The sequence below is a fragment of the Platalea leucorodia genome, assembly GCF_965183815.1.
Source record: "Platalea leucorodia genome assembly, chromosome: 7".
NCBI classification, from domain to species: Eukaryota; Metazoa; Chordata; class Aves; order Pelecaniformes; family Threskiornithidae; genus Platalea; species Platalea leucorodia.
Window position 1 is genome coordinate 5,256,312 of NC_138829.1, and position 15,978 is coordinate 5,272,289.

The 15,978-nt window shown below is 42.7% G+C and overlaps 1 protein-coding gene across 2 annotated transcripts in view; it reads left to right on the forward strand.

The window, feature by feature from the left end:
- Window positions 1-15,978, forward strand: part of PELI2 (pellino E3 ubiquitin protein ligase family member 2) — an 87,298-nt gene that overhangs the window by 54,632 nt on the left and 16,688 nt on the right. For both annotated transcript variants that reach the window (XR_014228784.1, XM_082317850.1), the window contains exon 3: window positions 10,967-11,068. Coding sequence is in view for 1 of the 2 variants with exons in the window: in XM_082317850.1 (XP_082173976.1) it covers window positions 10,967-11,068 (102 nt within the window). In the remaining variant the exon portion in view is untranslated. The remainder of the gene's footprint in view (window positions 1-10,966; window positions 11,069-15,978) is intronic.

A 15,978-nucleotide genomic window follows, 5' to 3' on the forward strand; every position in this document is an offset into this window, starting at 1 on the left:
TGTTGCATCCTCCTCTAATTACTGATATTTTTGTGGGAGTATCAAGAGTTTTGGGGGATGTGCTCCAGCTGCAGTGGCAAAATCATGTTTATGCCTTCATGTTTAAATGTATAGGCTTGTAGTCTTCCAGAAGAAATCCTACCCTTAGTGAACTAATGCCAGGCGTTTTGGGGTCAGAAGTTTTGCTTTCAGAAGGTCACGCATCAGGCAAGGTCTTACTGGTCTTCAGCATGTGATCTTAGTACAGTGAACATCATATTCAACATAGCTCTCGGTATAGGAGGCTTTTTTCCAGTCAACCATTTAGTCCCTTTCTCCCTAAAGTGGCTGTAGCTGAACTCTTCTTGTGCCAAGTCTCTTTTAGTAGACTGCTAGTCTCTTCAGCTTCTCTTGCTTTTAAACAAGAAGGTTTCCTAGGCTTCTTGACCATGGAGATGATGAGAACCAGCTCCATTATACGAAGGTAGTAAGCTGTAGTGCTGCCAAAGTCCTAGCAGCATGACCAGGATCTGTAGCTCTCAGCAGAGCTCAGCTGCTTATCTCTTCCTTTTTTCCCTGTTTGCTGTGGACAGAAGACCTTGAATGCCCAGTATATTTATTGTAAGAGGTCTTTTTCCAAAGCAGTATCCTGGCAGGAATATGTTCAACTTTTTGGTCCTACTTTTCTGGGCTGTTTTGCTTCCTTTTCACAAATGGCTATAAATACTCTGCAAAAGCACTTAGTGAACTCGTGGCCGTGTGCATTTTTCTTTTAGATGGTGATATGACTGCATGGTGGGTTGAAGCTGAAACAGGAACAGAGGTGTCTTCCAAAAAATATCTTAATCATTCGGCTGTAATCTGTATTGACAGGTACATGGAAATCTAACCTGTAATACAGCGGGTGGATCTCTATATACTCCACAGTGATCAGCTGAGACAATAAAAAGAGAATACCTGGTGGAGTAAATGAGAACTTGTAGTATGAATTATTTTTCCTTTTTTTTTTTTTTTTACAACATATGAGTAAGTTATTGTTGGCTACTCATAGATTAACTGCAAAATTTAGAGGAATATGCACGTACTGACAGTCTGAAATAATTGTTCAAAAATCAGTTAAGGTCACATATCAAATAGATGAAACTCAGTACAGGACAGTGAGAAACATACGGCTCCTGATTTCCAAAGCAGGTGAAATGTGTCCTCAATGTAGGACTACAACAGGCAACTCCGGAGCCGTTGCAATAGAAAGTGTAGCAGCAACGTGCAGGTGGTAATTTGCCGACAGGAGCGTTCTGGAGTTTGGGGTAAATGATTTATGCTGCGGCTCACTGCTGTATCTGACACTGCCGCAGCTTTGTGTTATGCCTCTGAGCTGTCGCTAGCTCTAGTCCGCTTGGGGCAGGAAATTCAGCAAGCTGACTGAAGGAGGAAAACTACAGACTTGATTTCAAAGATTGATTTCACTTGCAATACAGTGTTACTGAACAGAGACGGAAGAAAATAGAATGGGAAAATGGAAGTTTTAAGGGTTAGAAAAGCTAAAAGGGGAGATTGGGAGGAGAATGATTCACAGGTTAGGTAGGTAAAGTGTTGATTCACAACCACTGAAAGTCTGTGATTTACAAAACAATGCCTGAGCTACTCTATCGTATAGCTGTGCCTGTTAGTATAAACTGGCACCTATTTTGAGCTGCTTTTAATATGTTGAATTATGAAGTGGAACAACTTGGGTTGCTTTACCAGAGCTGTTCAGGAGTCCTAGATACGAGGTAGGACTTGGGTCTAGTAAGTGGCTGCAGCAAAGATGGTTTTGGCCACTACCTTTAATTAGGCATGCAATTAACTGTGTAATTTAGTCAACACCCACTGTGCATTTTGAAGATGTGTTTTGAATACTCGCTTTTGTCTGAGGGGTAGCCTGGTCTACGTTATTCCCTGGAATAACAGCGTGCAGTCTGTCAGTCCTACCTAGCTTTACAGTAGATATACTTGTAGATTGTTGCCTCCTTACTTGTTGCGGTACCCAAAATAGAGAATTATGGGAATGGCATATTTTGATGACTCTTCTGGGGAAAGGGCTGTGTGTGCTGTATTGGCTGGTTGGCTAAAACTGCCCACCAACACAGATTCAGCAAACGGAGAGACCCTTTAACATCTGCCTGTTGAATTGATAAATGGTAAACTGCTTTAGTAGCACAGAACCCCACATGTGCACTTGTAGCAGATGGCTTTGGATGCAAAAGACAAATGTGTTGTCCCTCCTGCCCCCTCCCCTTCAAATCTCCAAGCTCAGTGTGAAAGGGTAAGTAAGAACAAACTTGTGAATGCTTTGAAAGCCATAAAAGCTTGAAGTGTAAATAAACTAGACTGTTTGCTGAAATTGTTTCTGCATAGGCACTGAGCCCGTGTACCATGAGTTTTGGGGGGGTGATTTGCAGTCAGTGGATTGAAGAGAGGTGGCCTGCAAGTTATATGCATCAACTCGTTTACTATGACTGGGATTGCAGACGGTGCCACCTACACCTGGTTTTAAACTGTTTGTTTAAATGTCAAGCGTGTTTTCCAATTACTTGTGCATCTTCAACTTTCCCCCAGTCTGTTTGTTAGAGCTTGGATCATTTAACAAATGAATGAAATAATCTGAAACTAATAAGGATTTTGTAATGTTTTTACAGTTAAATAGTGTTTTTTTTTCAGACTACAAGCATTGCTCTATTCATTTTACCATGCACTGAAGCAAAGGAAGTAGTTTGCCTGTAAATAGTTGCAACATCAGTATATGTATTAAAAATTTTTGTTCAGAAATGCTCACTAAGTGCTGTGTACGAAACTTAATTTCTTTATGATGGCATATTCTTTTACTTTACCTGCATTTGCTGACTCTTGGTCTCTTTTGACCATTTCCTAACACTTATTTAGTTGTCAAGAGAATATTGACAGCTGAAACATTAGAGACACACAAGATCTTAGCATTGGTATTCAAAAAATGTGTGCATAGATGTTGTTGTGGTTCTAACATAGCCACTTGTTTATAAGGAAAGGAAGGAAGAACACTGAAGGATGGGCTTGTGCGGAGCTGTGCAGGAAGCAGATGCAGACTTGCTCAGCAGCTGGGCCTGTGATTCCGGTTGGTACCGTCATTTCAGCCCCTCCTGTGGGCACACCAAGCCTGTAAGGTTTCCACGATAATGTCTCTTATTTTCTTTGCAAAAAGCCAGAGGAAAATGGTATATAATCGCTGTATCGGTAGCCAGAGGTCAGTGTAAATTTTCAGTGTTATTGAAATCTAGTGTTACAGAAGCAGTAATTCTGGTCAGTTACTGCTGGGTTTAAGTTGAGACAGAGGAAAATTGCAAACAGTCTTTAGTTAATGTTATATGAAGTGACATTTGTTAGAATCTGCTGGGAAACTTCCTAAGTGGACACACTTTTCTGATGGCAGGCAAAATGTCAGTGTGTCACTATCATGAGCTTTTGTTGTGTTTTCTTATGGTAACCTAATGTCTGCTGGCTCTGGCAGTCAGCCTGTCCAAAAATCCAGTGGAAATGTGATGTGGTGTTGCTTTAAAAGGATTCCTTCCTTGCTAGCTAAAGCTTCCTTTTTCTCTTAAGTTGCAAGATCTTTTGTCTGATGTCCCTGAGTGTTGCTTGTGTTCTCTTTTTATAAAAGAAATTGAAGGCCGGCAGCCAAGTAAGAAAGCATTTAACTCATGAAGGCACTGCTGTCATTAATTTTAAACACGTCCGTGTGGTGTTGGTCAGCTTGACTACCAACAAAGAAAACTAAAGTGTTCCCATAAATCATTTTATTGTCCTAATCCAACCTAATTACCTAAACTAAAACTCCTATTCTAATGGAGCAGCCCTTCCTGTGAGACATCTGCCTCTTTTCTTAATGGATTTTAGCCTTCACTTCTGCTACAGTGTGAAAGCGTTGGTAACCATAATAATGTTAAGTCCCTCCCGTCATCTTTGGGAAGCTAGCTAGGCACAAGTAAACTGCAAAGCTTAAATTTCCGAATGTAGAGGTTTTTGTTTGGTTGGGTTTTTTTCTTGGAAAAACAGTCAACAAACCAGAAGAAAATGGCAAAATCTCCATTTCTAGAAGTGGATTAGACCTGCTCCCTGCAAACTTGTAAGCAGCAGCCTAAAGGCTGTGCGAATTTTGAGACCTGCTTCTCTAGTTCATTGACGCACTCCTTACACAGAAGGTCTGACTTAGTAGTGTTAAGTTAATGTAGTCATGCTGTGAGCTCTGACCTGTCCTTGAATTCTTGGGCTGAAGATGGCTAAGGGAAACGAGCGACTTTATCAGTGTCAGTGCACGGGAGAGAGCTGCGACACACCAGGAGATGCTCCTAGGTAGGGAACATCTGGCTGAGCGTAGATGTAAAGCCTGTGTAGTAGATAAATGTAAAATCTCTTACTAAAACAGTTAGTATAATTTTTGGGGAAGGAAAAAACCCCACGTGTACATGGCAAGCCTTTTTTCAGGTTTGATCCTGAAGCCAGAATGTTTGCTATACCCTTATGACCGTTGTTGGTCAAAACAGTGGCATGCTTATTACAGAAGACAAATTTTAAGAATATACGCTAGTTCATAACTATGTGCAAAACGGGGGCTTTCAGAGCTCTCAGAGAATAGCCCGTAAAAAAGGAGTGCAAGGGAAATGTGGGTTTTCTTGTTGCACTTGGAGAAATCCAACACTTGTATAGTTAACCTCTTGAAAAGGAATTCCATCCTAGGTCAAATTATTTTACAGGCTTTTTCTATGCTCTTGCAGAAGGGGTGGTCTGCTGCCATTCTGCCTCCTTGTAGCTTGCCGGTCGATAAGGGCATTTCTGGAGATGCGTTTGACACTAATCTGTCATTGTACAACAGGAACCATTTGAAGTTTTTCAGCTGCACTGGTCTGGCTGCTGGTTTCCAGGACAGTAGCCACCTATGCTACCTGTGCTTCAGAGGGAGGCGGCACTCTGGAGTGGTGGCACTCGGTGCAGCGAACGCTGTGTGGTGACAAACCCGATGGTGTGCATCGCTGCCGGTCAGTTGGGCCCATGGCCAATCTGCTGAAGATTTATGGGTTTTTTTTAGTTTTGTGTTCCCTCCGTTTTCTGTATGTTTGCTAAAAAAGCGGAGTACTGAGAAATACTCTTTTGCATATTTGCATATTCTTATTCCCCTTACCTTCAAGGTGTTTTTACATGTGGGGTGAGGGAATTCTACTTTCTTACTTCTTGAAATGGTGGTAAAGCTGATAGCAGATAGGAGAGCAAATAATTCAGGTGGGCTGGGATGTTCCAGGGGCTGGCTGAGTTGCAGCATTGCTGCTGGGAAAGCAGGCTCTGTTTGATCTTGGTTCCTCTGAGACCTGACAGATTTGTAAGCCGTGGCCTTTAGCTGCCGCTTTGATTGCGAATGCACTGGAACGAGGTTTTGTTCTCAAAACGGAGAGAAAGGAGCAAGAATGAAAAGTGCGTGTAAGGAGGCAGGGGAAAAACCAAGGCCAAGTGTAATTCCAGCCAGCGGGAGGGATATAACTGAAAACTTGAGGAGCTACTAGCAAAGCTTTTTTTTTTTTTTTTTTTTTTTTTTTTTAAATTGCTTAGGCCATGGGAGTGTGGGGGTGAGATAGTGGGGCTTCTCAGATGCAGCTCTCTTCACTCCCTGATAACATATGGCAGTTTTGATGACCCTAAATCAGTGGAATGCCTAAATCTCAAGGCAGTGGGAGTGCCACGCAGTTGGGGTAGCTGCGGCATTGACTTGGAGCGATGGGGAGGAGAGGAGCCTTTACCTTAAGATAAACTGGCTCAACACGTAGTGAGGCTTGGAGCTGCTGCACGCTGTCCTTCAACTCGAAAGCCCTGTGGAGATGGATGGATTACTGTGCAAAGGTGAGCTGTGTCTTGGAAAGATGCTGGGGAGATCTGTCCGTGCCACGTGGAGCATGGCACCTCAGGTTTGCCTGGTTGCTTGCATTTGAACTTTCTAAAATCCCTCAGCCCCAGTGTGGACACAGAGTATAGGAGCAAAGTTATTCTGTAAAAATCTCGTGCTGCTGCTGTTTGTTCCCTCTACTCCTCCACAGGGTTTTTGTCATTTAGTCTTCACTTTGCTGTCTGTTTCCTCCCAAGGGAATTACTTGAATTCCGCAGCTTGAGGCAGTTAACCATATAAAACAAACTGTTGTGTAGGCGGCTGAATTAATCTATCCTGTATCTCCCCACCAGCATTCCTACTGGACAAGAGGTGGCGTGTGCTACGGCCAGTCTGGAGCCACATGTTTCAGATTTGTTTGGCAGGCTCAGGCTATATACATGAGCGAGGTTTTTCCAGCACTTGTTTCTCTTGGGAGCTAATTTAGTGGGGCTTTTTTTCCTGTGTTCAATTGCTGATTTTTCATTCAACTTTTAAGAGCCTAAAAGATAGGAGAAAACTGCTCTTAAATTAAGCTGATGTTGGCCCATACACTCAGAAGTTTGGCGGACTCTGAGTACAAGCTTTGAAAATAAAGCACTATTGCTCTGGGGGATCTTGGCAGCCTTGAGGTGGAGGTGAAGAGATAGAAGGAAGGTTTAGTGCCTGGTTTTTGTTCTTTCATGTTTTAGTTCCTGCCTGGAAGGTGGACGTGGTGGTGTCCAGCCTGAAACTCTGAAGTCGTCTGCTAGACCTTATGGTGCTGCCGTACGTCTTGTGAGAGTCAGGGCTCTTCTCACAAGTTCAGTTGCCACAGCAGAGCAATTATGTGACAGCATCCAAGTTTTTTGGGGGGAAATCCTACTGGCAGAAAAAAAAAGTCTGGAAATTTGAATGCTAAAAGCAGTAAAAAGGCAACCCCACTACTTTGGCTGCTACAAACCAATTTTAAGGGGGTTGGGGCAATCAATATCCAGACTTTTTTGGGACTTGTAGTGTGGTTCTGTAGTTCCTCAAGCTGTCAAAATCCTTCATGGTTTTGCCAGTGGCTGCATTCCGCTTACAATACTGTTTTATTAAGATACTTACCTTTCACTTGTCATAGTCATTGTGAATAGTTCATAGTTGTTCTGTTTTGTGTAGTTCCTGAAGTACTGTTACTTTTTTTTTTTACTTGGAAGTGGCCAATTGCTTTGAGACCAGCAATTAAAATGCTTGTAAAATGTCTTTGGGTTGGAGCAACTGTCGGTGCTGAGCAGACTGTGAAAGCACACAAGTTGAAACATTTCTCATCATGTTCTTAGCTTTTTCAAAAAATGATTACACAATTCCAGGAAACGAAATGCAGCATTTCGCACTGAAAGTAACTGGGTTTAAATAGTGGAAAGCAAAGAGGAGAGGAAATAAGGTGAGGAAGAAAAGTTGGGAGGGGAAAAGAACACACACAGAAAAGAAAAAGATTATGTCCTACCCTAATATTTCAGAGGAGGTACTGACCCTGGTCAACCTAATGGGAATTATTAACATACCTAATCCCTAAGTTCTGTAGGCGTAGGAGATGACCTTACTAAGTAATTCTGGAAGTTCTTATGTTTCCCCCCTTCTTTTTTCCATCGGACCTTAAAACTTTCAGTTTTGGGTCTCACCAAAGTTTCCATTTGATCCAGTAGCTTGGCCAACAAGAGCCTGGGGATTTTACCTGGTTGCTGGTGGCCAGTGCTGCACAGACTGGCTGGAGCTGAAACCAGGACCATCGTGTTAATGGTTGCTGATGGGCCTGTCCTCTGTTGTATCTGCAGCTACAACACAGTTTTCTGGAAATGAATGAAAATATTGTGTGTGAAAGCTATTACTTTCTGATGTTTGAAATGATGATATCTGATAATATGAATATAAATTGGTCATTGCTGTATTATGCTTAAAATGCAAGGTGGAAGGGTCTCCTGTTCATCACTTTGTTTCATTTATATTCTAGGAACACCTGAGACCTGGTCAGGGCTTGTGATCCCCTTGTTAGTTGTCAAACATGCATAGAGGGAAAGCTCTTGATACACGCTTGAGACCTACAGTTCAGTGTCCTAGCAGGTCAGAAAGTGTTGGAGACTTCATTTGAATCACATCTCGAGGTGCTCTTGGTTCTTGCACCATACTGTGTGCCAGCACAATGGTTATTACAAAACGCTATAAATTTAAACTGGAAAATTTAGAGTCTGTGTACCGCTGATTACCAAATACGTTTACTTCACTTTTCAGCTGTTGTCACAACTGTTGGAACAAAATCAGCGACACTAGACTTGGCTTGAAGTTTTGTTAAAAGCTTCATTGCAGGAGAAGGTACTGGAAGGGACTGGGAAAGGTCATCTTGCCCAGTGCTTTGCTTCCAGGTATTATCACCTAAGCCTAAATCTTTAGCAGGTGTTAGAGCTGCTAAGAGCTTTCAGCAAGAGACATGTTGTAAAAGTCGTCTCTAATCTGTTGCTGCAAATGCACATGGTTTACAAAAAAAAATTATTTCGTTATGTTTTTTTTTTCAATAGTTCTGTCAAATACTTTTGCTAACCCTTAGTAGGCTTTTAGGATGCACATGGGTGTTTTTAGTCTCTCCAGCATTCAGTAAGACTTTTAATGATTTGTTTATTAATGGATCTGTAGCTTTGGGATCATTTAGACTTTTGCGAGGGATGACAGACAGATGAGCAGAGTATATTTAGTTGCTTAGCTTAATTGTCCCCATCTGTGAATTTCGTAGGTGAAGAGCAGCATGAAGGAATGGAGCTAGTGAGGGAACCTCTTCTAGAAAATTACCCCCCTTAGCAGAAAACTTGGAGAAAGCTTTAATTAACCTATTAATTCAATACTTAAGTGTCTGCAAAATGTTTTCTGAGCAGTAACAGTCATTACCTTTCATAATTGTGTACAGTTATATGGACCTTATATTTACATATATTTCCCTGTTACATGTAGTTTCTCAGCTTGTTTCCCTCTGTCCTGAAGCTTTTACTAGTGCACTTACATTGTACAGCTAGTGCAATTATACTTTGACACCGCTTAATCATTTGAAGTGAGCGTTAGTCTTTAAGCTTGAGAAACGATCATCAGTGCCACAAAAAATTTGTATGTCAAGTCTCGGAGGTTTTGAAAGGCTTTCTGGGCCCTGCCCCTTCTTACGGCTCTCTGGTACGGCAGCTAGGCTCTGTGTTTATCAAGGAAAAACTGTTTATTGCTCTTTCTGAGTTGGGACTGCTCCTGTGTTGGAGCGATGCCTGTTCCGTGAAGTCCCACAGCATTCTCCTGGAGAAGCTGGCTGCTCACGGCTTGGATGGGTGCACTCTGCGCTGGGTTAAAAACTGGCTGGACGGCCGAGCCCAGAGAGTGGTGGTGAACAGAGTCAAATCCAGTTGACGGCCGGTCACGAGTGGTGTTCCCCAGGGCTCAGTGTTGGGGCCGGTCCTGTTCAATATCTTCATTGATGATCTGGATGAGGGGATCGAGGGCACCCTCATAAGTTTGCAGGCGACACCTGGATCGATGGGCCAGGGCCAACTGTGTGAGGTTCAACAAGGCTCAGTGCTGGGTCCTGCACTTGGGTCACAACAACCCCATGCAGCGCTACAGGCGTGGGGAGGAGCGGCTGGGAGCTGCCCGGCGGGAAGGGACCTGGGGGTGTTGGTCGACGGCCAGCTGAACATGAGCCAGCAGTGTGCTCAGGTGGCCAAGAGGGCCAATGGCACCCTGGCTTGTATCAGGAATGGTGTGGCCAGCAGGAGCAGGGAGGTGATGGTGCCCCTGCGCTGGGCACTGGTGAGGCCGCCCCTCGAATGCTGTGCTCAGCGCTGGGCCCCGCACCCCAAGGCGGCCATGGAGGGGCTGGAGCGTGGCCAGAGCAGGGCAGCGAGGCTGGGGCAGGGGCTGGAGCACAAGGCTGGGGAGGAGCGGCTGGGGGAGCTGGGGGGGCTCAGCCTGGAGAAGAGGAGGCTGAGGGGAGCCCTCATCGCTCCCTGCAACGGCCTGAAAGGAGGCTGGAGCCGGGGGGGTCGGTCTCTTCTCCCCAGGAACAAGCGATGGGACGAGAGGGAACGGCCTCAAGCTGCGCCAAGGGAGGTTTGGGTTGGATATTGGGAAAAACTCCTTCACGGAGAGAGGGGTCAGGCCCTGGCCCAGGCTGCCCAGGGAAGTGGTTGAGTCCCCATCCCTGGAGGTATTTAAAAGAAGGGTAGACGTGGTGCTCGAGGACGTGGTTTAGTGGTGGGCTTGGCAGTGATAGGTTAACAGTTGGAGTTGATGATCTTAAGGTCTTTTCCAACCTTAACGATTCTATGATTCTGTACCTGCTGGGCTGGTAAAATGTGCTTGAAAAAGACAACCTAGAGATGTAAACCTGGGAAGTCTTAACAAGTAACGAATTCAGTCCTAGTCAGATACAGTAGAATAACAGGAGTTGTCCTCTTCTAGTCTTGTTTTAAATACTGACATACTACTTAGTCTTTGATGCTATATCCGTATCTATAGAGAATCAGTTTCCTTTGGCAGGTAGTAAAAAGTACCCTTTAATGAGGAAAAGCCGGTTGAAAGTGCTTGCTTTTCATCACAGTTGATATAAAACTGCTAGACTCTATTTGATATACTTAGAAATCTGCTCAAACCTTAATGATATCCCTACCTCTGAAATCCTGGCACTTTTAACTGGAAATCAATTGTATTGCTTGTTTGCTTCAGAAAAACAAATAAACCAAAGAACCCTAAACCCCAGGTCTTTGCTGGGGTGCGAGTTCCTATGAGGCTTAGGAACTTAGTATAATTTCAGAGAGAAAACCAAGTGTTTGGAGTCTTAAACCATGAAAATGGTAGGTATTGGGTACTTTTGAACTAGAAACAAACAAGTGGGATTTTCCGTTAAAAACAAAACAAAAAATCCTATTGTATGTGTTTACCCAGCCTTGTAATAAAATGTTACGATACACTGCTTTTCCTGATCATAATAAAGGTGTTTATATAGTGAAATGAATTTGATTATAATCTTTATGTGGAAGCTGTGTATAATAAACATATTTTTTTATTCAACAGGCGATCAGCTGTAAAGGTCAGCACAGTATCTCTTACACGTTATCCAGAAACCAGACTGTTGTAGTGGAGTATACTCATGATAAAGATACAGACATGTTTCAGGTAAGACTCTATGCAATATATGCATTGTTTTTCAAAAGCAACATATGGAACCACGGTTCTGCATTATATTATTCTGGGTATTTTCTGTGATCTGTGGAGTTCTCATGGTTGAACCCAGTTGCATTAATATTGGGGGCATTTGAAATTTTGCGTTGTCTGCTCTTCTCAAACCAGCACCAGCATCTGTTAATATCCTTACTGCCTTCACTGTACTCTGCTTTTTCTGCAAGGACAGTGTAGCAACTGTACAAATAGTACTAGAAAGAAATGTGTGCTCTGTTTGGATTCATGAACGAGCATAAGAATATACCCCCCACCCTCCAGCTAATCAAGTAGCTGGAGTAAAAAGGAGGTGGATAGGAGCAGGACATGGGATGGGGAAGGAGGAAGGTAAAAGCAAAGGCAGGGAGGAGAATATGGGAGCTGTGCACTAAAGGAGACAACCTGGTGATAGAATGATAAAGACAACTGTTCCTGAAGGGTGTGCAAATATAACAAATGGTGTAGGGGACTGTGCCGAGTTTCTCTAAGCTACCTGCTATGCAACATGTTTTTACTCTCCCATGTATACATTTGTGTTTTTCTGCATCATCTAACGTTCTGGTAACCTAAGTTATTTTCTTGCGCAATGCTTATTTTCATATATATAATCAGAGCAGAAATTCCATACAAACTTAAACTTCAAGCTCAGAGGAAAACAAACATGCACAACCTTTTCCGATCTAGACTAATCGGGTCTGTCTTGTCAGTGACCTCTGTAATTAGAGCATCTTATCATTAATTGTTATCCCTCCTCATTCAGCCTTTCATATTTAGAAGGGTCAAGAGTTGGGTGTTGTTGACAGAAGAGGAAATGGCTCTGTCAAGATGAAAATGTTTTTGCTTCATGTGGCTTCTGTGTTCTGCTCTATATAAAAATTTTCCTATTGTGACTTTGGAACAATTAGGTCTAAATAGGGACTGATAAAAAACAGTCTTGTTCATGTGGTGCTGCATGAATAGGTAGTTAGAAAAGGATCACACGGCCAGAGTGAACTGAAATAGGTTTTTCTATGTTAACTAGTAAAAGGAAAATGTAACCCATCGTTTTGGGTTACCGTGTGATACTTGTTTATCTCTGCAAGATGCTTTTGTGCCTTGAGTAACTCCAGTGAAACTTTTCTGTATGTAAATTTTGAAAAACCATTTTTGAAGAGTTGCAGAATAGCAGCTTTTCTGGTCGTATTGTATAGACGGCGTTTTTCTTGATTGCAGAATGTCCTAGTGGTAGTTACAGCTTTTACTTGGGAGGGGGATATTGATAAGGAATTAGGTAGGTTGAGGTGCTTAGCTGTCACCCTAATGAAATCTAGCGGCCCAAGGTGAGGAGATACAGCATAGGCAAAGCAGTGCTCCACAGACCGCAGTTCAGGTGACCCTTGTCGAAGGCAGTAGGTTAAGAGATCTAATTAAGGATGCTTTGGATCTAAAGCAGGCTTTTGGCTCAGTGAGGAAAAGGCTGGTTAAGCATAGCATAGCCCAGCTAACAACATACTTCCCCTGCTCCCCTTCAGGATCCATCGGTGCTGAGTAGAGGAGGAGTTTGCCCAGGGTGGTGCGCTGAGACAGCTTGGACTGCGCTGCCCGACCCAGAGCCCTGCTGCGCTGCCACGGCTGGCACTGCAGTGCGCATCTCTATTGCCACTTTACAAGCACAGATCCTGCTTTCTCCTGCCAGCAGCTCTCGGGTGCCTGGTGAAATGTCACAAAAGCCCTAATTTTGGCCCATGTACTAATTCACCTGTGAGAGGCTGCTTGTGGTTCAGTTATCTCCCATACGGTTGTAGTTACATGACTGGTTTGGCTTGTAACAGGTCAAACTGTCCCATCTTAATAACAGTAAAACTTCTTGAGGGGAATTTTGTGTTGGTAGTGTGTCTCAGTCCTTCTGGTAGCCCATCAAATGGCTAATGTGTCAGGGTTAAGGCTTCCGTATTGTTAAAATTCCTGGTTTCAGTGCAGTCTTTCTTCTGTCTTGAGATGTGTAGGCTGTCATGCTGTGACTTGATCTCAACTTCATCTCAAGCACTGTGTCCTGGTTCATGTTTCCACTCTCTGTAGCTGTCTTCTGAGAATCGCACTGCAAGCATTGGCCTCGAGGGTCTGATAGCTGTGAAAACGGGAAAAGGAATAGTCTGGTAGACTGTGGCAATATCTTGCTGCTCAAGTGATGCCAGACAGCAGCTGAAGAGGCTTCTATTATTTAGATAAGCCATTAGGTTTTAATTATTCTCAGTAATCTGATTGTAGACAGTCAGAGAAGAGTTACTTGAGGGCTGTTTTGTGCTGCCCTGTGGTACCCGATGGCAAATTCCGCGTTGTCTTTATTGATCCACAGAGTAAAACCGTCCTGTTGATCAAGCATTGCTTGAATAGACAGTTCTTGGAGTTCTTCGCTGTTTTCTTTTCAAATGTGTTTTCCTGGCTTTTGTAGAACACTGCCAAGGATGTGGAAGCTGAAAAGGGAAGCATAATGCCTGGACCACAGGATTATCTTGAGGCCCCTCCTTGGCTGCTGATAACATATATTATCTTGGGCAAATCACTTAGCTTTTTTTTTTTTTTTTTAATCTCAATCTTCCCCTCTGTAAAATGGGATAGTAGGACTGCATGACTTCACTAAGGTAACCATAGTAAGGAATGTGAGAAGCTTAGAATGGCGGTTGTTAGTAACACCTTAGTGGGACCTGAAATAGGGAAGAGGGATGGCAGAGGTCTTTGCTTTCTTGGTCAGGTACCATTTATAACCTGTAAGGGCTGAATCCGTTGGGTTAGAGCTGATTTCCCGTGAAAATGAGGGAGACTCACAGTTTGCAAAAAAGCTGCCACCTTTTGCCTTCTTCCACTTTGAGAGTCTGTTGTCAGTCCTTCTCTTTGAAGGAAAACATGAGATGTGTTGTGTTGGTGACTTGTATTCCGCATTTTTTTTTTTTCCAGAAACAAACTGGAAAATTTTGAAGATTGCAAACCCAGAGTAGCTTCTTATTTTATGCTTTCCAAGCTCATAACGAAGCAGAAGTATGAGTAGACTCTTATCAGAAGTGAGGCACATATGGAAAAAGTGGGGAGACTATACAAGGGGCAGTAAAGAAATTCAGGAGGCATTGAAGAACAGTGTTCAGGCTGTCTAAATACCAATTTTCTTGACATTTTCCGTAATAAAATGAAAATGACCATATTTTCATGCATAGACTTCAGCAGTTAATAAGTGGTTTAAATCACCATGCACATACTCTACCTGTGCCCCCACGCAGACACGCATCACTTGCTAACCATGCAGGTTATGTGCATATTGACTGGCTGCATGATGGAGTTTCATACAGGAGTAGTCCTACCCCCTGTTCTACTAGCTCTTGTCTGAAGATAACATGAAGAGTTATTTATAAGTAAGCATACTCTTAAAAGAGTGTTTGAAAACATTACTTAGAGTGCTAACCAGGCATATTCTTGTTTCTTGAAAGCTGGAAACAATGCAGAAATGGGTGCTCTTGTCTTCCCTGCTTGCTTGTATCCTGCTCAGGCACCTGACAAACATCTCCTGGTGGATCCCTTTAACTAAATGGTTTCACAACCTCCTGCTGCAGGGATTTGAAACTTGCGGGTGTTCAGCTGCTTTGGAAGGTTGTCCTGCACACCTCATATGATTCTGTTCTTGTGCCCTGTACTTGGTTTTGGGAATATGTTTGTGGGGTTTTTTGGGTTTTGGTTTTTTTTTCCTCCCCCCAACTTGTTCTGCTGTGTTGTGTGTGCATTTTCTTTTTTCTTAATGTAATTCTGTAGTGAAATTTGTATACAAATGCTACTCTATAGCTTTGTCTTAGTGACATACAGATCAGATTTCTTCATGCAATAACAAAAAGAATGTCCTAAGTGTTCCATCTGGCATCTCCCAAAATCTATGTGCTGCAGCGTCTATATGCTGCTAAAAATGAAGACTTTCTTCAGAGTTTAGTAACCATTCTGTTGATGATGCATCTGTTGGAGTAGAACCTGTTCCTTCATGGTTTGCTTGGACAAGAATGGGTTGGTTATACCTGTTCGTACCACTACAAGGAACCAAAATCTGTAGCCAGTACCCTAAATAACTGCAAGTTTATACAAGAACCAGGTACATTCAATATGAAGAATTGATTTTTTTTTTTTTTTTTCCCCCCCTGAAGGACAGGCCTTCAGAAGATGCATGGTCCAATTCTCCCTATCATCAGAGTGAAACTCTGTTAAGTCCAGGAATCTGCAGCTGTTAAATTACCTGCTGGCAGGTTGTCTGGTTTTGTGTTGTCTCAGGAGTGAGTATTTTTAATAGCAGTTCTTTGATTGACGGTAGACACTAGCAAATTGATTGACTGCCTGGCTTTTACACAGCTTTTAACAATAACCTGTAGTGTAGACAACAGAAGCTGTCTTACGCATCAGTTAGAAGATTTATGGTTTGTTATTGGAAGTAACTTAATGAAATAATATAGAATATGACACCGTTAACAAGAAGAGTCCCAAAATATAGCCTAAAATTACTGAAAAGAATAAAGGCTTTTGTGCTATAGAGGAAAATGGAAGAAAAATGAGTAATAAAGTCTGTAAAGAGTAGCTTTGAAAAATGGAACTAGGTCTGTAGTGACTGTAGTCTGACTGCAACATCAGATAAGTTAAAATTTTTGGTGGATAAATGTTGGTAGCATCACGTTCTTCATTTGTTCCCGAGACGCTTTCTTTTCTGATGATCTCAAACACAAAATCTTGAATTGATACGGAGCGTGGGGAAATTGCTGTGTTTTGAAGGGCACTTCTTAAAATAATGTTAGTGTTGAAATGTAGCACAATACATGGGACTGATCCACTAGAAGGCTTTTTCAAGAGGAAAAAAAAAAACCAAA